Here is a 19,619-nt window from a genome sequence, read left to right as displayed (position 1 = left end):
CCCAGAGTTACAATTCCCAGGGTTCTCTGGGAAGAGAGACCGGTTGTCAAACCAATTTGAGAACTACAGCCCCCAGATTAGCTGGTGGGGGGCCATGGCTGTTTAAAGCAGCATCATAGCACTGCAAAAGCAAGATGTGGAGACGGCCTGGGCTTCTACACTCAAGCCAAACACTTCACAGCAGGTGACAAACACTGCAGGGTGCTCAACTCGCAGGTAGCCTCTTTGTCCAAAGGTTCTTTTGTAATATGTAGTCCTTTATCCATGCTTTAATGAAGGACACATATTCATCTAGTTATGATTTTATTTTTTTAATGAACCTAAAACACTGACGTACAGCCTCAGTTTTATAATCCACACAGACAACTGAAGCAATAAACCATGTCTGTGTGTGGATTATACTGAAGTCTAAGGCAGGACAAACTTTTTTCCTTCGTGAGGAGGAAAAACAAGTACAGTGTTAAGTTCAGGAAAATGCAGCGCAAGTCGTTCTTACTGCCTCAGAGATTCCCAAATCTGCTTTCCCTTAAGCACCACATCATAGTTGGCTTTGTCATTCAGCTGTCGGCTCTGCTTCAGCTCCTTCTTCTTCTTCTTGATGTCGTCCCATTTAGGCTTCTTAGGTGCTGACCCTGATGACAAAAATGCATTCATTTTGTAGCACACGTTAAGATGCATCAAACGTTACACAAGTTAATTAACAAATAGTGCCAACTGTTGGATGCAGACTGCTCTGCTCATGGGATCCTCTCCAACAGCAATACTTCCCTAATCAATTTTTGTGCCTCTGTTTAAAATTCCAAGAATGTCAGGCTGGAGGAAAGAACCAGCTTTTTAAAACTGTTACAGCTTATTCTGAAACAGCAGCTCGTTTATTTACATGATACCAAGTTGAACCATGGATACATATAGCCCAGTAGAGTAGACTCAGACAAAGGCTCTCCAGTGACTCTCCACCTTTCCTTAATCTCCAAATGCCAAAAACACCTGCTCTTTATCATGGAGCTCTGACCCATTTTATCCTGATATTACAGGTGTGGGTTTTGCCCAAGGCAAGCTCTGAAAACTCATGACCTAACTAAAATCTGAACCTCAGGCTCATAACTCATGCTCCTGACCATCCATCCTTGCTACATTTACAATGGCAAGCGTGCTGCCGTCAACCTTGGAGCCAAAACTGTGACTTGCTGGGTATTATTCCAGGAGTTGTGTGGCTATTGCTGCACCTTTCCTCACTCCCATGTTAGGAGGAAAGCTTGGGATGGTTTGGCTGCTGTGACGTTGAGGAACAAAGAAGATACAAGCCAAGCAGCAGCCAAACTGTCTAGTTCCCTGCAAGAAAATGAGGCAGGGCCCATCCTCGCCCCCCGTCCCCGGGGCCAAGGTAGGAGGAGTGGGACCTACCAGTCAGTGTTAGAAACTCAGATATATAAGCTAGGTGCCAAATGGCTCCCTAAATCAATGTTACAGCCACCCAAATGGAATGTCTAGTTGCCATTTGGGGGCAAGACGGCTCTAAAGTCTTATTTTTCAAAGGATGGACTGACTGTGATTGATTATCAGTTAAACAGCTGGCTAGTTCAGATGACAACCTTGAGCAGCGTTAAGAGCTTGAAGAACCTAAAGAACAAAAGTCACGTGATCCAGGGACAGTCCACATATATATCAGCCTATTCCGACACCTTTTTCATAATGGTGACTGCTCCTGTTCAGGCGGCACAAAAAAAGCAGTTTGATTTCTGAAATTCCTTTGCAGATAACATATAACTGGTAGCATTCTACAGGATGTGTTGTTAGTGTGTGAAAACAGGTGCAATCCAATGATCCCCACATGGTGTAGAAGTCAGGCACCATCCTGGTGCCCAGGCATCTTCATTTGGTTGCAAGTGGACAATATAATAATTTGAACCCTGGGTGGGACCTACGAACCACAATGTTTTACTTCACTACCAAGGCCAGCATAGCACTGTGGGACCCTGCCTCAAACCACTGTCTCAGCACTAAATGCAAGTTTTGTGCAGAGATGAATCTACAGCATGCAGGCTGGTCACAATTCACACATTCTTTAAAAGAAAACATTCATCATTAAGATGTGAACTACTTATAGCTCATCATCTGTATAGGTACCCGGGTGGATTGGAACACTTAAATTTTTAAAAACCACGCAATACAAAGTGATAAAACCATAAAAACACCTCAAATAGGAACAACTAAAGCTACTCAGTAAGCTAAACCAACTAGATAAAATACTCAAAAGCCTGGGCAAATAGACAGGTCTTGAACTGGCACAAAAAAAATGGCAACTTCTATGGGGAAGGCATTCCACAAACAGGGCCAAGGGCAGAGAAGGCCCTGTCACATCATCAATAGATTGTGGACAGTAGACGCCTTCAAATATCTTAAAAGTAGCACATTCACTGATACATTTATCTTTATTTGATCAATATATCTTTAAACAAACAAACAAACAAACAAACCCAAGTATTATTCTCACCTCCTTCTTTATCATCTTGAAGTTTGCGCTTCCTGGTAAATTTTTCTGATGGTTGTTTACTCTTGAATTGTTTCACTCCAGTTTTACCAGGCTTTTTGTTTCCTCTCTCAAATTTCTTACGTTTAAATTTCGGCTTGCCATCTTCACCACTTTTTCTATTTAATTTGGTTGGAGGACCAGCATCTATTTTAAGTTTTCAAAAGAGGTAATTTCACAAAATCAACAGATCAGTTTGTATTCAATATGTATTATATTCTTCTAAGTCCAACTTTGATATTTCAATTCAGGGAGGATAAATGGAAGAGCAAAAGGCAACATGGGACAAAAATCTTAAGATGGAAAACGCATAATGTACTTGTATATTTTGTAAAAGATAAAATACTATTTTGTTAGAAACCGCTTATTAGATTAGTTTTTATCTAACAATCTCTACCATTTGGTGGTCTTACATACAGTACATAGCATACAGATAAGATGACAGAACTTTTTTCCAGCGGATATATTTTGAGTTACCCTTTATCCCTGCCATTGGTGTGCTTAAGGCAGAATTATATGCTAAAGTACAGGGAAGTGTTGTGGGCAACTTCACATCAAACAGTCTTCCACTTTGTTTGTAACAGTGATGTTAAAGCAGTTATATGAAATATGTGGTTTGTCACTTCCTGGGGGTGGGGAACTGTATTGATTCTATACATTCATACCTTAATAAATAAAAAGTGCCTACATTATTTTTTTTTTAAAAAAAAAAACAGTCATCCACTTTCCAAGTCAGGTTTCTTCATATAATTATGGTGACTAGAAAATGGCCCACCCTCCGTGAGAACGAATTCAAGTTCCACACTAAACAGCAATGTCTATTCATCATTAGAAACGTAGAATACATAACGGGATACATTATTTAACGGGAATAGAATTTGGATCAAGTGGACATACTGACATGCTGGGGGGGGGAGCAACCAAAAACGCTGTCACTACTTGAAGAAAGGATTTTTTAAAAAAATATATCAGAGGGACTATAATTCGTGGTGTTCTACTAGTATTATGGGACGCGGGTGGCGCCTAGGACAGAGCCTAGGACTTGCCGATCAGAAGGTCAGCGGTTCGAATCCCCGTGACAGGGTGAGCTCCCGTTGCTCGGTCCCTTCTCCTGCCAACCTAGCAATCCAAAAGCACGTCAAAGTGCAAGTAGATAAATAGGTACTGCTCCGGAGGGAAGGTAAACAGCGTTTCCGTGCACTGCTCTGGTTCGCCAGAAGCAGCTTAGTCATGCTGGCCACATGACTTGGAAGCTGTACGCCGGCTCCCTCGGCTGATAAAGCGAGATGAGCGCCCCAACCGCAGAGTCGGTCACGACTGGACCTAATGGTCAGGTGTCCCTTTACCTTATTATTATTATTCAAATTTATCTACCAACCCCAGAGTCGGCCACGACTGGACCTAATGGTCTGGGGTCCCTTTACCTTATTATTATTATTTGAATTTATCTACCAACCCCAGAGTCGGCCAGGACTGGACCTAATGGTCTGGGGTCCCTTTACCTTATTATTATTATTTGAATTTATCTACCAACCCCAGAGTCGGCCAGGACTGGACCTAATGGTCTGGGGTCCCTTTACCACCCTATACCCGGAGATCTCAAGGCGGTTCATAGAATTATTTCTGTATGTATTGAATTTGTGTTGCACTTTTCCACCAAATGGTTCACAAAGCAGTAATAATAATAAAAAACCTCCGCAAGATCTCGGCCAGCGACCTCCAACTCCCAGCAAGAATTCTTCTCTTCCCCAGACCCGGGCGATGCGAGGGGGGGGTCCCATAAAACACACCCACGCCCCCCCCAGCTGTAGAGGAGGGTCGGGGTCAACCCCTTTGCCTTCGCCCTCGGAGGGGAGGCCCGTTTCCCGCCCCCGCCTCACCCTCCTCCGCCTTCCTGGCCAGCTTCTTCTTCCCGGGGCCTCCTCCTCCTCCGCCTGCGAGGCCCCTCCGTCGGCGCTTGGCTTCCATGGGAGGGAAAACTCGCTTCCTCGCTCAGCCCCACGTGCCGACCTCCCGGCGAAGTCTCCAGCCGCACTTCCGCTCTCCTCCCCAGCTCCTTCCGGCGGAAGCTCGCTCTCATTGGACAAGGGGCCTCGCGAGAAGCCGCGCAGCGGGACACATCTGCCGGCACTTCCGTTTCCCGTTGGAACGCCGGCGGGGTGGTCGGCAGGGGGCGCCTTCCGCCGTTCTCCCGCTGTCCAAAGGGGAAGCGGAAGTGGCGGCCGTGGCTGCGGCTTCGGCGAGGCCCATAGACGTAGAAAGGGTTCAGAGTGACACGCGCGCGCCCGTCTTCCGGCTTCCCCCTTGCGCGGTCGCGTCCCTTTGCGCGCTCCCTCCGAGGGGAGTCTCCGCTCGGGGCTGCGTGGCGGCGGCGGCGGCGGCACCCTCAGGCGGCCGCGCTCGGAGCAATGGCTGCGCCTTCATCCCTATGCAGTTGAGCAGAGGAGGGAGCCTCCTCGGGAGTAGGGAGCCTTCGGGGGAGAGAGAGGAAGCACCTCTCCTGCATAGCTGTCAACTTACAGATTTGAAAATAAGGGACCAGCACCCTCGAAAGTAAGGGATCAGCAGCCAAAATAAGGGATTTTAGTCAACCAGCTGAAATACGAAGTTAAAAGGGACCAGATACAGTGGTACCTCAGGTTACATACGCTTCAGGTTACAGACTCCGCCAACCCAGGAATAGTGCTTCAGGTTAAGAACTTTGCTTCAGGATGAGAACAGAAATCGGGCTCCGGTGGCGCGGCAGCAGCAGGAGGCCCCATTAGCTAAAGTGGTGCTTCAGGTTAAGAACAGTTTCAGGTTAAGAACGGACCTCTGGAACGAATTAAGTACTTAACCCGAGGTACCACTGTAATTTAGGAGAGCAGCCCTTCGTTTCCAGAGGTTGCTGCTCAAGACACCAGCTGATGAAACACTGCAATTAAATAACTACAAGCAGCAACCACTTTTCGCGCAAAACCAAGTCCAAGCTACAAAGATGCGGCTGCAGTTCTGCATCTTTTCTCTCGTGCTCCATCTGCAGCTCTCAGTTCCATCAGGTGGGGCGGGAGGAAGGGGGGGGGAAATAGCGGCCGAAGGAAACCCGCAGATCAGACCATCTATGCTAGTCCACCACTACAAATCTATGAGAGAAGCGCTTGCGGTCCTTCCTCCGCTTTCCCCCTCTATGGTTAGCCCTTGGAACACCTGCCTGCGCCTCCACCTCTGCCTCCTCCTCCTCTCTCTGAACTGCTTTCTCTATGGCTGCCCTCGCTCTCCTCTCAAGGCTCCTCAGCAATGGCTGCCCATCTCATCCGGGTCCTTCGGCAGCGCAGCTGCAGTACAGCCTAGCGGGAGCGGCGGCGACAGGCAGAGGGGAGGCCTCAGGCAGAGATGCTCAGTTCGGCGGCCGCGAGGAGGATGGCGGCGGAAGGGCCCGAGGCTCCCGCCAGTCCTGGCGGGGAGGGGCTCCCGGGGGCCGAGGCTGGTGAGAGGAGGCCGGAGGGGGCCGGGCCGGGCAGCCAAGAAACAAAGTTGGAGCCTCCATCCTCCCTGGCCGGCAGGGAGGGAGGGAGAGGAGCTGCTTCCTTTGAAACCCAGGAAATTTAAGGGACAGCAGCGGGACACGGCACTGGGATAAGGGAGTTTCCCGCCAAATAAGGGACGGTTGACAGCTATGCTCTCCTGTCAGCCAAGAGCCTCCTCCACTTCATCCCAAAGGGGCCGAAGAAGGGGTCTTTTTTGTTTTGTTTTTAATAGATATTTATTAGAATTTTACAACACATAAAAAACAGACAAATCCACACAAAAAACCAAAAAATACACACTTAATAAAAAAGAAAAAGAAAAAGAGTCCACTTTTATATTTCAAGGTTCTATAACCCTCTTTCCTGACCTCCTCACATCTCCCTTTTTTGTGTTCCTCTTTATTCCGCCAAATTCAGCAAATTCTAACCCTCTTTCATATCTCATTTATAATTGTATACTCCCACTTGTTATATCTCTAATTACCCCTCTTTTTTAAATCCTTTTTTTCATAGCTCTTTTAACTATATCCCAAATGCCGTGTTACCTTTAGATCCCACATCATTTTAACATTCAAACAATTTACTATATTTCTGTAGATAATCTTTAAACTTTTTCCAATCCTCTTCCATCAACTCTTCTCCCAGGTCTCGAATTCTGCCGGTCATTTCTGCCATCTCCATATAGTCTATCACCGAAGAAGGGGTCTTTTTTGGACTACAACTCCCATCATCCCCTTCTGGCAGCCCCAGCGGTGAGGGAGGATGGGAGTTGTAGTCCCCCCCCCAAAAAGACAAACCCAGCTGGGAGTAGCAGATGGGCCCCCAAGGGGTGCCCAGCCTCGGATCGTGGCCACAGAGCCCAAGCAGGAGCTCCCAGCCAGCAGGCATCAGGTCCTGCCTTTGCATCGGATCCAGATCCCGGGATCCACTGGCTCATCTTTCAGGTGCTGCCAGACTCTCGGTCGCTTCTCCTGCCAGAGCAGAGGACGCCGCCTTCCCTTCGGCAAAGCGGGTCTTGATTGCATCTGAAATCTCCTCTGGCTGCATCCAGAGGAGATTTCAGATGCATTGAGAGCGTGTCCCTTCGTCCTCTCCTAGGATTTGTTGTTGGGTTGAGGGTGCCGGGAATTGTAGCTCTGGGAGGGGTGAACTACAGTTGCCAGGGAGGAAGATCAATGTATTCAGCCTTTCTTTTCATTATATTTAGATCCCAGCAGGAGCCATCCAAACAGAGGTGTGAAATAAACCATGACTAGAATTACCCAAGCTGGGGCATTAAGAGAAGAGAAGAAATAACTTGCCAGTTATTTATACGTGTAAAGAAATATGGCTTATGTTAATGTAGGCTAATATCTGGACAATTAAAGCCACCTTCAGGTACAGGAAGATTCTCTTAAATGAAAATGGTGGGAAATTATCCAAAATAAACTTCTTGTTCATTGCTCTTCGGTTCTGCAGATGGCATCATTGGTAGTCAACCTTTAGAACCCTTCATTTCTTAGTAAACACTTTATATATTTATTTATAAGAATAAAGCAACCCCAGGATTCAATTTATAAGCTTCTAAAATTCTTCTGCAGCCTTCTCTGCAGTGGGAAGAGAAAAGAGGATTAGTGGATTACTCACTTTGCTGTGATTATGTGCAGCCCTCTAGTACATGGCTTAAAGACACACATAAACACACCCCTTTGTGTTAATAGCACGCAGAACTAGCCAAGGCTGTAGCTGCATCAGACAAGGAAGACCCATGTACAGCAGACCTAGTTTTTAATGGTTTTTTAAAAAAATTATCATTAAGCAGTTCAGCAAATGTGAGCCCTTGGGCAAGATTGCACTGAAAACTAATGATTCCACATACTCCCTTTTGGTGGCGTTGCAAAATATTGCCTGTTGTAGCTAGAAATGTAAATCGTTTGCGCACTTTTGTCCCTTAGTAGGACAATCAGGCTGAGATTTCTTCCTCTTCTGCTTCACTTCTTGCTTAATTTACAATTCACTGCAGATTCACACTCGACAAAACTAAGGAGAAAAAGGGCTTTTCCTCAGCTGTTTACGAACACTTCCTAGCAGTATCTATTTGAATCAGCAAGTCACTGTTGAAAGTTCTCTACACATCTGCCAGATTTCTCCAACGTGGGGCTCTCCAGATGTGGTCCGACAACAACGGCCATTTTCCCATCATTGGCCGTGTTGACTGGGGCTGGTGGGGCCTGGAAATATCTACAAGGCACCAGATTGGGAAAGACTTAAATATAGCTACCTATATGCTCATCAAAGAGAGGTATTTTGAGTGTTACCCTAGCTGTGTGTGTGTGGCTTTTCAGTGGCTGGAATAATATTTCCATGACCTAGCAAAGTGAGTCGATTCCAGTTGTCTGGGTCCCACCTCCAAACCCTCTTTATAGGTAAAGGGACCCCTGACCATTAGGTCCAGTCGTGCCCGACTCTGGGGTTGCGCGCTCATCTCGCTCTATAGGCCGAGGGAGTCGGCGTTTGTCCGCAGACAGCTTCCGGGTCATGTGGCCAGCATGACAGCCGCTTCTGGCGAACCAGAGCAGCACACGGAAACGTCGTTTACCTTCCTGCCGGAGCGGTACCTATTTATCTACTTGCACTTTGACGTGCTTTCGAACTGCTAGGTTGGCAGGAGCAGGGACCGAGTAACGGGAGCTCACCCCGTCACGGGGATTCGAACCGCCAACCTTCTGATCGACAAGTCCTAGGCTCTGTGGTTTAACCCACAGCGCCACCCACATCCATAAAAACCCTCTTTATACCACTGCGGAAAGAATGGCACTGGCTGGCTATACGCTACCAAGCTAAATACAAGGGGCTTGTACTCGTGTACTTGTCTCTTTATAGTGGGGTAAAAGATAAAGAGACCCCGACTGTTAGGTCCAGTCGCGGACGACTCTGGGGTTGTGGCACTCATCTCGCTTTATTGGCCGAGGGAGGCGGCGTACAGCTTCCGGGTCATGTGGCCAGCATGACTAAGCCACTTCTGGTGAAACCAGAGCAGTGCACGGAAACATTGTTTACCTTCCCGCTGGAGCGGTACCTATTTATCTACTTGCAGTTTCACATGCTTTTGAACTGCTAGGTTGGCAGGAGCTGGGACAGAGCAATGGGAGTTCACCCCGTCGCGGGATTCGAACCGCTGACCTTTTGATCGGCAAGCCTTAGGCTCTGTGGTTTAGACCACAGCGCCACCCATGTCCCTTTATAGTGGGGTAGGAGAGTGGAAAATAATGTCGATATATTTAACATCTGGCAACCAAGGTGCCCCTTTTCAGTACATGGGTCGACGAGCCTAAAAAGCCCGGGACACAAATTTTCACAGCCCTCTACTGGGTATGCGGCCCATTCTCCAGGAGTCAAGCATTTAGCGTTAACTCTGGAAGTGTCAACTCGATTCTGACCAAATTAAGCCTCTCGGTGTATCTTTTGCTCTAGGAAGGCTTAATTTGGTCTTTCAGTAAGTAACATTTAACGAGCTCCAAAGACTGGTTTTGATGTGAAAAGGCCATTACACCCTCCCCACATGTACAATTTCTGTTGTCGCAAAGGCTGCTTCAGCAAATGAAATGTTCCTGATAGGTGCCTAGAAACGTCACGGTGCAGGCTTTTAGGTGCTGAAAGCTCTTTCAGTAGTCATTATTTGCCATTTAGATAGTCATTTTGATTGTGTTTTGAGAGCAATGCTTTTATACTTGATGGTGTGAGAGAACGCCCAGGCAGAGTTCTTGAAAGGGCACCTTCATAACACACCCAGATGCGGCGGCTGGTTGTGCTTTCTCTTGCAGCCGTTCCATCTGTAGAGCTAAATATACTGTTTCAATCTTACCTAAAAGCTTTTGCAGGTTGCACTGAAATCAAAGTGCTATGGAAAGAATAACATGTTTGGGTGCCAAGGGCCTCCTTCACCCCATACATTTAAAGGGCTCTTACGCCACTTTAACAACCACAGCTTCCCACAAAGAGTCATGGGGACTTTGAAAAGAGGGCTGACTCCCCAGGGACCCAATTCCCAGCTGCCTTAACTGCAGCTGCCAGGATTGCACCAGAATGCTTGGCATTTATGGTGTGGATGTGACCCTGGTGTCTCTTTTCCAAAGGAGGTGTCTCCCTTTTTAATACAGTGGTACCTCGGGTTAAGTATTTAATTTGTTCCGGAAGTCCGTTCTTAACCTGAAACTGTTCTTAACCTGAAGCACCACTTTAGCTAATCGGGCCTGCCGCACCGCCGGAGCACAATTTCTGTTCTCATCCTGAAGCAAAGTTCTTAACCCAAGGTACTATTTCTGGGTTAGCGGAGTCTGTAACCTGAAGCGTATGTAACCTGAAGCGAATGTAACCCGAGGTACCACTGTACACATTAGAAAAGGAAGCCTGCTTTCTCAGAAGACTTTGAAGCACAGCACCGGCCGCATAGACTTGCGGCTCCCTTCGTACAATTAGCCAAATAATAAATGCAAATTGCATCATTTACTGAAGGTAAAAAAATGCAGCCTATCTGCTCTGGAGCTCATTATTCCGGGTCATTGCCTATGATGCTAACACTCCTGTTTTATGTCCCAGGATCTTTGTGATCGAAACTGTACCTGCAGTTCTTTGGGGTACTTCATGCGGTTGCTGAATAGAGACAAAACGAGCTCACAGCAATGTTGCGTAACTGCCATGTGCCCCACTGAGGAGGGCAATGCCCATGGTAACTTTGATAAGGAAAACACACACGGATGGGGGGTGGAGAAAGAGGTGGAATGTGGGTCTATCCATACAAACACCCTTGTACCAAGGGGTGAACATTTACTAGTGGGGGGGGCATGCAGCAAATTTCCCAAATTCACTACCAGCCCCCGCTCTCCCCTTTTGCTCTCTCTTGGCACCTCCCTCTGGGTGTGGCAGCAGTCACACAACCTTCTTCTGCAAAGAGATACCATATTTTTTGCTCTATAAGACTCACTTTTTCCCTACTAAAACAGGTGAGATGTTATGCATCCAAGGGGACACGGGTGGTGCTGCGGTCTAAACCACTGAGCCTCTTGGGCTTGCCGATCAGGTGGTCAGCAGTTCGAATCCCTGCGACAGGGTGCACTGCCGTTGCTCGGTCCCAGCTCCTGCCAACCTAGCAGTTTGAAAGCACAACTAAAAAGTGCAAGTAGATAAATAGGTACCACTCCGGCTGGAAGGTAAACAGCGTTTCCGTGCGCTGCTCTGGTTTTGGTGTTCCGTTGTACCTGCTGGCCACATGACCCGAAAAACTGTCTGTGGACAAACACCAGTTCCCTCGGCCTGTAAAGCGAGATGAGCGCCGCAAACCCAGAGTCGTCTGCGACTGGACTTAACTGTCAGGGGTACTTTACCTTTACCTATAATTCATCCAAGCAGTGACATGCGGTGAAATTTTTCATGGGGAAGTGTTAGGGCCAGAGGCACCAGCTTGCAAGAGTGACATGGAGAGGGGAACATTGCAGGTGATACATCACGACGACTTGCATGTGAGCATTGCACCTCCCTCCCTGAGCCAGGCAGAAGCTTCCCAGAATTTGGGACAGAGGCGCCAGGAGAACATTCAGGGGCCTTGCCTAGTCCCTCTAGTCCACTGATCTCACACCGCAACTACTAAGGATTTAGACTCACAGGGCCTCAGAAGTTCTCAAGGGGGCAATTGTTCTACAAAAAATATTTGTATCCACCTCCTGGTGACCAAGTTGATTCATGGGTTAAAATATGTATTGGGGTGAGTGAAGCCATTATTGAGCCGATACTTTCATATAGATGAGTGATGCCGTGTTGACCCTATAGCCTAAGTGACCAACCACAGAGATACAGGACCAGTTTCCCCTTCAAAGCCAAGTTCTGAGGTTCACAGCTCACAATCTGAATGGGAGGGAATCTCAGAAGGGCATGTCAAACTTCACCCAAATAAATTCATCTTACAAAAGGTTCCTATGTTATTATTCTGGCTATAAATGTCAAGACAGAACTTAAGATGGAGGAGCAAAAGTACCGCATTTTTCACTCTATGACACACTTTTTCCCCTTCAAAAATTAAGGGGAAATGTGTGTGTGTCTTATGGAGCAAATGCAGGCCCCTTGGCTTCAGCGATAGCAACGCGAAGCCTCCGAAGCGCAGAGGGAGAGCTCCCCCCGCGCTCCGGAGGCTTCGCATTGCTTTTGCTGAAGCCGCCTGAAGCCCCCGGAGCACAGTGGGAACTCCCGCTGTGCTCCTGAGGCTTCAGGCAGCTATCCACAATCGTTCGGAGCACAGCAGGCGTTCCCGCTGCGCTCCAAAACTTGCGGATAGCCGCCTGAAGCCTGGAGAGTGAGAGGGGTAGGTGCACACTGATCCCTCTTGCTCTCCAGGCTTCGCTTCGCTGGAGAGGCGCTGCACAGTTTTCCCACTCTGCACAGCGCCCCTTCAGCGAAGCGGGAGGAGAAATGGAAGGGGCTCCGTTTCTCCTGCTGCTTCGCTGAAGGGGTGCAGAGAGGGGGAGAATCCCCCCCCCCCGTTCTCCCCCTCCTATGGTCCGGTGCATCCTATAGAGCGAAAAATACAGTAGCTCAGCAAGGAATATGAAACGAAAGCTACAGCCTGGCTAGTTTCAGCTGCAGTCTTGCTCACCTGTCTCCATTTTCAAAGCAATGAAGTCCACAGCTGAGACGGCAAGTTCTGTATTGGATTGGATAAAGCAACTATGGAGCTGTGTCCTAAGCATATATAGATTTCACTAGATTGTGGATCAGATTGTAAATGAGGAAAGAACAGTGGAGCTCGTAGCGAAAGGGGAAGCAACATCAGCAGAACTTAAGACAAATTTATGGGCACCACTAAGAGTTGATATTAACTGTGATAACTGAATAAATTTCCAGGTCCAGTCGCAGTATACTCCTGGACGCTAGTGGCTGGGGACCGTCTCTGAGCACTAGAGGGCCTAACTCTGAGCTTTCCAGAGGCATCTGGCTGGCTACTCTTTAGAAACAGGAGCATGGACTGCATGGACCCATAGCTAGCTCCAGAAGGGCTGCTCTTGTTTTTCTTTCTCATGTGTACAAAGAGGTAGCACATGGTTGGTTCCTACAGAAATGTTTGCTATGTAGCTCAGTTGGTTAGAGCATGGGGCTGACAAGGCCCCGGTTGCAGGTTCGAATCCCATTATGGGAGAGCTGCATCTTCCTGCACTGAGGGGTTGGACTAGAAGATCTTCAGGGTCCCTTCCAACTCCACAATTCTATGATTCCATGAATGCTTCAACAATCCTAAAACAATTTACACCAGCACAACTGCCTATAATGCAGGGCCAGTGTGTCCCTGCAAAACTTCATGGTTTGCATTATCATCCAGGAACAGTGCAGTGGATCTGCTGACTCCAGGCCTTTAATGATTGGCTAGCATTCCAATCCATATTGAAAAATGTGCATCTTGATCCAGCAAGGAGACTCTAATGTGTAGGAAGGTTTCTGCATGAGGATCAGGAATTTGACTCTCTCTTTCTCCGTGGAGTTCCCCACCTCCTGGTGCTGTGATCCAGTTCCAATCACAACACACGCAATGCCCACCAGGTCATCAGCCTTGTCAGCCAGCCAGGATGCTGCCCATCACCCACCCAAAATAAACCAAACCCTCTCTTTCCTGCACAAATGATCAGCCATTTTAGAACTAACAACTGATCAGCAGACTAGCTGCAAGCAGCCCCCCCCGTTACATGTCTTTCAGTGGCTGCTCAGAGAGGCTGCAGCCGTGGCCAAGAATTCAAGCTCCCCAGAGTTAAGGCAGGCCAACAGACGAAGCACGATTTGCTACAGACTCCCAGAACAGTCCTAGGCAGAGATTAGGGAGAAAGAAGACAGGCTGTGGCTGACAGATGATGAATTATGGCTAGCTCTGGCAGCAATGAGCAACCTTCTCCCCATCTGCCACTGAAGAGCCAGTGGTGATTTTCATGCGCTCCAAATGTGGTAACACAAGGGGTGCAAATGTATTCACTTCTCGGCACGTCCAGCGCTGAGTTTCCACTACAGGAGCCGGCTGGATCAAGTGGCACATAATTTAAAAGAGCAGGAAGACTGTTGAGCCTTGCTGCTCAAAGCCAATTCATTGTTCCTCCTTTGTGTAGATTTTCTTTTTTTTTCTTTTTTGTGTGCTGAGTGCTGCTGTAAATAACCGCTGGCAGGGTCCCAGGGAATGGCAGCACAGAGCGCATAAGGGTCACAGTTAAACACCTGAGCCCAGGAGAGATACTTGCCATCCTGTTTCACGTGTGGAATTACAGTGGTACCTCGGGTTACAAATGCTTCAGGTTACAGACGCTTCAGATTACAGACTCCGCTAACCCAGAAAAATTACCTCAGGTTAAGAACTTTGCTTCAGGATGAGAACAGAAATCGTGCTCCAGCGGCATGGCAGCAGCAGGAGGCCCCATTAGCTAAAGTGGTGCTTCAGGTTAAGAATAGTTTCAGGTTAAGTACGGACCTCCGGAACGAATTAAGTACTTAACCCGAGGTACCACTGTAAAACAAAAAAGCAGAAGCCCAACTAAATCACTGAGGTGAGGAGGCTGGGGCTGGCCTGTGTCTTGCCTTACACTTCCTACAATGACCCCGCACAGAAAGCAACGCCACAACCTCATTGTATTTCGTATTTAAATTTTATTGGAAAGATTAAATGTACAATTGCTGCTGTGCTATCTACAGAAAGTAGGAACCATACAGAAGGATTGGCGGCAGAGTCGTCTGCTGTTTTCCTTCTGCAAAGGGTGTGCCAAAAGAGGGTCACTGGCTGACAGACTCAAGACCGTTCAGGATTGCTTGAAAACAATGCAGGTTAGAGGAGACGTTGGTTGGGTGGTGAGCCTAGTGCCTAGCGCTCTGAGGCGGAAAAGGTTCATTATTGGCCAGCTGAAAATAAGCTCCAGATCTTTAAATACCTCTTGCAAATACTGAAACATTGAGTATGAGCTTGGTGTATTGTCCGCAGTATTCCCATACATCCTATGTATGTGTACAAACATGAGGTAGGCTTGGTTAAGAATATTCCTTAAGGGGGGGAAGGATGGGGGGGGAGAAAAACAAGGAGCACCAGCCTTAGACAAACTGAGAAAAGGAAACCTCAGATACCAGTACTACTGTATTTTTTGCTCTATAGGAGACACTTTTTCCCCTCCGAAAATGAAGGGGAAATGTGTGTGCGTCCTATGGAGCGAATACAGGCTCCTTGGCTTCAGCAATAGCAATGCGAAGCCTCCGAAGCGCGGAGGGAGCACTCCCTCCGCACTCTGGAGGCTTTGCGTTGCTCTCGCTGAAGCCTGGAGAGTGAGAGGGGTCGGTGCGAACTGACCCCTCTCGCTCTCCAGGCTTCAGGCAGCTATCCGCAAGCCTTAGGAGCGCAGCGGGAGTTCCTGCCACGCTCCGAAGGCTTGCGGATAGCCGCCTGAAGCCTGGAGAGCAAGAGGGGTCAGTGCACACCGATCCCTCTTGCTCTCCAGGCTTCGCTTCGCTGGAGAGGCGCTGCACAGTTTCCCCTCTCTGCGCAGCGCCCCTTCAGCGAAGCGGGAGGAGAAATGGAAGGGGCTCTGTTTCTCCTACCGCTTTGCTGAAGGGGCGCTGAGCAGAGAGAACGAGAATGTTTTTTTCCCTGTTCTCCTCCTCCTATGGTCGGGTGCGTCCTATAGAGCGAAAAATACGGTATTTTGGTACCTCTGGAACAAAGGACAACGTCATTCAAAGATGTGACCAACATTCCCCTCCTGAAGGCCAGGAGGAGACCAGATGGGGCGCTTCAGATGCTGCCGGCTGCAACTCCCAGCAGCCCTGACCCCTCGCCAGGCAGGAGAAGCGGGTGCGAGTTGCAGCCCAGTTTCCATTGATTTAAGGGGGGAGGATTTCCAAATAAATGTGCTCACCAAGAAAATACCATTGGACGCAGTGAAAAATACTTCCAGGCAGACTTGTTTAAAGATTGGTGTGCCCAGCTTTGGGGGGGGGGGGAGGGTGGGTGTGTGAAATAGCACAAACATATTTTTATACAATTTGCATAAAATATTTCCTTTTGATATGTACAGTTAGGTTTCACAGAAGAAGGAACTTCAACTTCTCGTGGGCTACTTGGTTTGGTAATCCTGGTTTTCCTTCCAGCAGGTGCATATTGCAATCTAAGCATATCTACAAACAAAATATTTAAAGAATATGAGCTGTATGACATGCACAGTATTTTTTTAAAAAGTTGTAAGAGTACCGAATACTGAAGCTCTTTCTATGCATTTTTATTGTATTAATTTCTGTTGATGGAAAAGTGGCTGTTTTTTAAGTTGCAGAACACTGTGAGGCAGAATGGAATGACGGAGGATTATCCATCACTTATTTAACCATGTTCGTAAATGCGGCACATTAAATGTTTTATATTTATATAAAATAACAAATAAACTAAATATCAATGTATGTAATTTTTATTTCTTAATTATATTTAGTGGTAGTATGGCTGTATTGTTTTTTGTAACATAAAATCATTCAATAAAAATTATTTATTAAATATATATATATATTATATTTATATACAAAAGAGAACAGATAGGCATGTCCATGTCATCAATAGCCACTTAAAAGAACTGTAGTTCAATCATGTTTTTTATTCTGACCAGGTTGTTGTTGGTACTCCACCCACCTGACTGGGCTGCCCCAGCCACTCTGGGCAGCTTCCAACATTTCTATGCAAAGATCTTTGCATACAATTTTGGCCTTATTTCAAACACACTTCTTGCCTCAGACCAAGACCAGCAAAACTCCACTTTTAGCAATGCAAGTCTCAGAAGCAAAATAACAAATTGGGAGAGGGGGCTGTGGGAGATGCAGAGCACATAGGCTAGAATGTAGCATTCACTACAACAGATGGCAAAGGTTTGCGCTAAAGACTAAACATTCACAAGTAATGGATTATACAGTTTTGCAGCTTGGTAATGATTACAAATCTTACCCAAGAGCATTTCTTACCTAAAAAATGGATTCTTTAAATCAAGGACATTGCCTGACTTAAAGCCCGTTTCATCCACTACAGCAACAATTTGGATGTCATAACTCTGCCTGTTGCATAAAAAAGAAATTTTGTTAAAAAACTAAAATCATGTCCATAACAAGTTTCGATGTTTCTGAATTAATACTAATACTCTCTTTTGCTTGTGTTTTTTCATGCATAATAAGGATTGAAAGCACTAACTTGTAAGTTGATCAACTGAACATAGGTGAATCAAAGCTTTACCCTATGAAAAAGTATTTAAAAGGGATGACATTGAGCACTGCTAGACTCCAACTAGTAGGTTTCAGTCACATGCCAGCAAATCCAGCCCAATTAAAGCTGATTTGATACACTTGCACAATGTACCCACTTCCCCACAAATAGGACTCCCTCAAATAATAATAATAATAATAATAATAATAATAATAATATATTATTATTATTATTATTATTTCTACCCCGCCCATCTGGCTGGGTTTCCCCAGCCACTCTGGGCGGCTTCCAACACAATTTTAAAATAAAGTAATGCATCAAACATTAAAAGCTTCCCTAAACAGGGCTGCCTTCAGATGTCTGGTGGTAGTTGTTCTCTTTGACATCTGATGGGAGGGCGTTTCACAGGGTGGGTGCCACTACCGAAAAGGCCCTCTGCCTGGTTCCCTGTAACCTCACTTCTTGCAGCAAGGGAACCGCCAGAAGGCCCTCGGAGCTGGATCTCAGTGTCAGGGCTGAACGATGGGGGTGGAGACGCTCCTTCAGGTATACCGGACCAAGGCCATTTAGGGCTTTCAAGGTCAGCACCAACACTTTGAATTGTGCCCGGAAAGGTACTGGGAGCCAATGTAGGTCTTTCAGGAACAGTGTTATATGGTCTTAGTGGCCACTCCGAGTCATCAGTCTAGCTGCCGCATTCTGGATTAGTTGTAGTTTCCAGGTCACCTTCCAAGGTAGTCCCACGTAGAGCGCATTGCAGTAGTCCAAGCAGGAGATAGAACATGCACCACTCTGGTGAGACAGTCTGCAGGCCATGGTCTCATCCTGCATACCAGATGGAGCTGGTAAACAGCTGCTTTGGACACAGAATTGACCTGCGCCTCCATGGACAGCTGTGAGTCCAAAACGACTCCCAGGCTGCACACCTGGTCCTTCAGGGGCACAGTTACCCCATTCAGGACCAGGGAGTCCTCCACAGCAGCCCACCTCCTGTCCCCCAAGAACAGTGCTTCTGTCTTGTCAGGATTTAACCTCAATCTGTTAGCCGCCATCCATCCTCCAAGGAAAGGGACAAGAAAAAAACAACTGTGTGATGTCAAATTGTCTAACCTCCCCATAAACAAATTAGGATGAGTGTTCAACAAACCATTTGGGGGTTTTTGCGGGGGGGGGGACCACACAGTTTAGCAATAGGGGCTTGCAATAAAAGTGTGTGGGTTTTTTTTGTTGCCCTACAGCAATAATAATAACAACGACAACAGGGTGTGTGTGTGAAGTGGGCCACCTCATCACCCTTGGTGTTCAAACTGTAGCATGACAAGCATACAGTGGTACCTCTGGTTAATTATTTAATTCGTTCCGGAGGTCCGTTCTTAACCTGAAACTGTTCTTAACCTGAAGCACCACTTTAGCTAATGGGGCCTCCTGCTTCTGCCACGACGCCGGAGCCCGATTTCTGTTCTTATCCTGAAGCAAAGTTCTTAACCTGAAGCACTATTTCTGGGTTAGCGGAGTCTGTAACCTGAAGCGTATGTAACCTGAGGTACCACTGTATTCACAATGCTATCATCATTCATTTTACTACCTTTGAATTGATTCTAGGAGTTTTGTGGTAATTGGCTGTCCCTTTACAGTGGAAAATAAAAAGTGGAACATGGATTTTTTGGTCCTGCCCCCACCCCACCCCACCCTCCATTTTTCTGGACCATCACACTGTTGGGCTCTGCGTTTTTACTGTCTCTCTCTCTCTCTCTCCCATTATTATGTTTTGGTCTTTCAAGAGTTGGAAACCAGGCCCTGCCTATGGGCCTCAGACTGAGATGTTGCGGAAACGACAACCCTATCAAGGATCCATGAAATTTTGTTTTCTCGTATTTTGTTTTGGACGAAACACAGGCCCAAAGGCCTGCTAGTTTTTCTCTTAATCTGCGGAGCCCGTCTGCTCTTTTCCTCTGGATCAGGTTTGCAGGCGGCAGCGAGGCAGCCAAGATGCCTGGCCTTTAATGAAGGCTTTGGCAACTGCATTTCATTGCTATAGAGACGGTGTTGTAAACAAGTGGGATTACAATAGCAATTGTGGCATGGTGCGATGGAAAACGCTGCTGTCGCTTCTCTCAACTCTGCAAGTAATTGATATACTTCACCTTTGAAGAGCAGGTATTGTAATACGAGCGAGAGGGCTTCTTTATGGGAAAGCTATTAACCAGAAAACGGAAAAGTCACGTGTGGGGCACTTGCTGTTGATACAAATGAAGTATTTTGATTGCATCACTGGCGCCTCTGATTTGGGCACTCTGCTTCTGGAGAAGCTTGTGAAAATAAAAAGGCAAGGATGCTTTGCAGACAGACGTTTCTAAGAAGA

General features: G+C 47.0%; 2 protein-coding genes across 4 annotated transcripts in view; both read right to left on the bottom strand.

Moving 5' to 3' along the window:
• The window catches only part of PUM3 (pumilio RNA binding family member 3), a 31,225-nt gene extending 26,615 nt beyond the window's left edge, over positions 1-4,610 (bottom strand). Inside the window, exons 1-3 of the mRNA XM_083593386.1 lie at positions 4,411-4,610; positions 2,495-2,677; positions 497-632 (exon numbers count right to left, since the gene is read on the bottom strand). Of these exons, the coding sequence (XP_083449512.1) occupies positions 497-632; positions 2,495-2,677; positions 4,411-4,498 (407 nt within the window). The 5' untranslated portion in view covers positions 4,499-4,610. The remainder of the gene's footprint in view (positions 1-496; positions 633-2,494; positions 2,678-4,410) is intronic.
• A 10,055-nt stretch (positions 4,611-14,665) lies between these two features.
• LOC310752707 (histone-arginine methyltransferase CARM1-like) overlaps positions 14,666-19,619 on the bottom strand; it is a gene marked incomplete at its 3' end in the record, with an annotated part of 61,581 nt that continues 56,627 nt past the window's right edge. For 2 of the 3 annotated variants that reach the window (XM_083593626.1, XM_083593625.1), the window contains exon 12: positions 17,019-17,112. In XM_083593626.1, coding sequence (XP_083449752.1) covers positions 17,019-17,112 — 94 coding nt within the window. Of the gene's footprint in view, positions 16,198-17,018; positions 17,113-19,619 lie in introns of those variants that run through there. The other variant, XM_083593624.1, reaches the window with a different exon arrangement.

The sequence above is a fragment of the Podarcis filfolensis genome, assembly GCF_964270895.1.
Source record: "Podarcis filfolensis genome assembly, chromosome: 17".
Lineage (NCBI taxonomy): Eukaryota > Metazoa > Chordata > Lepidosauria > Squamata > Lacertidae > Podarcis > Podarcis filfolensis.
Note: the sequence above shows the minus strand (reverse complement) of the source record. Positions and strands in the feature narration are given on the sequence as shown.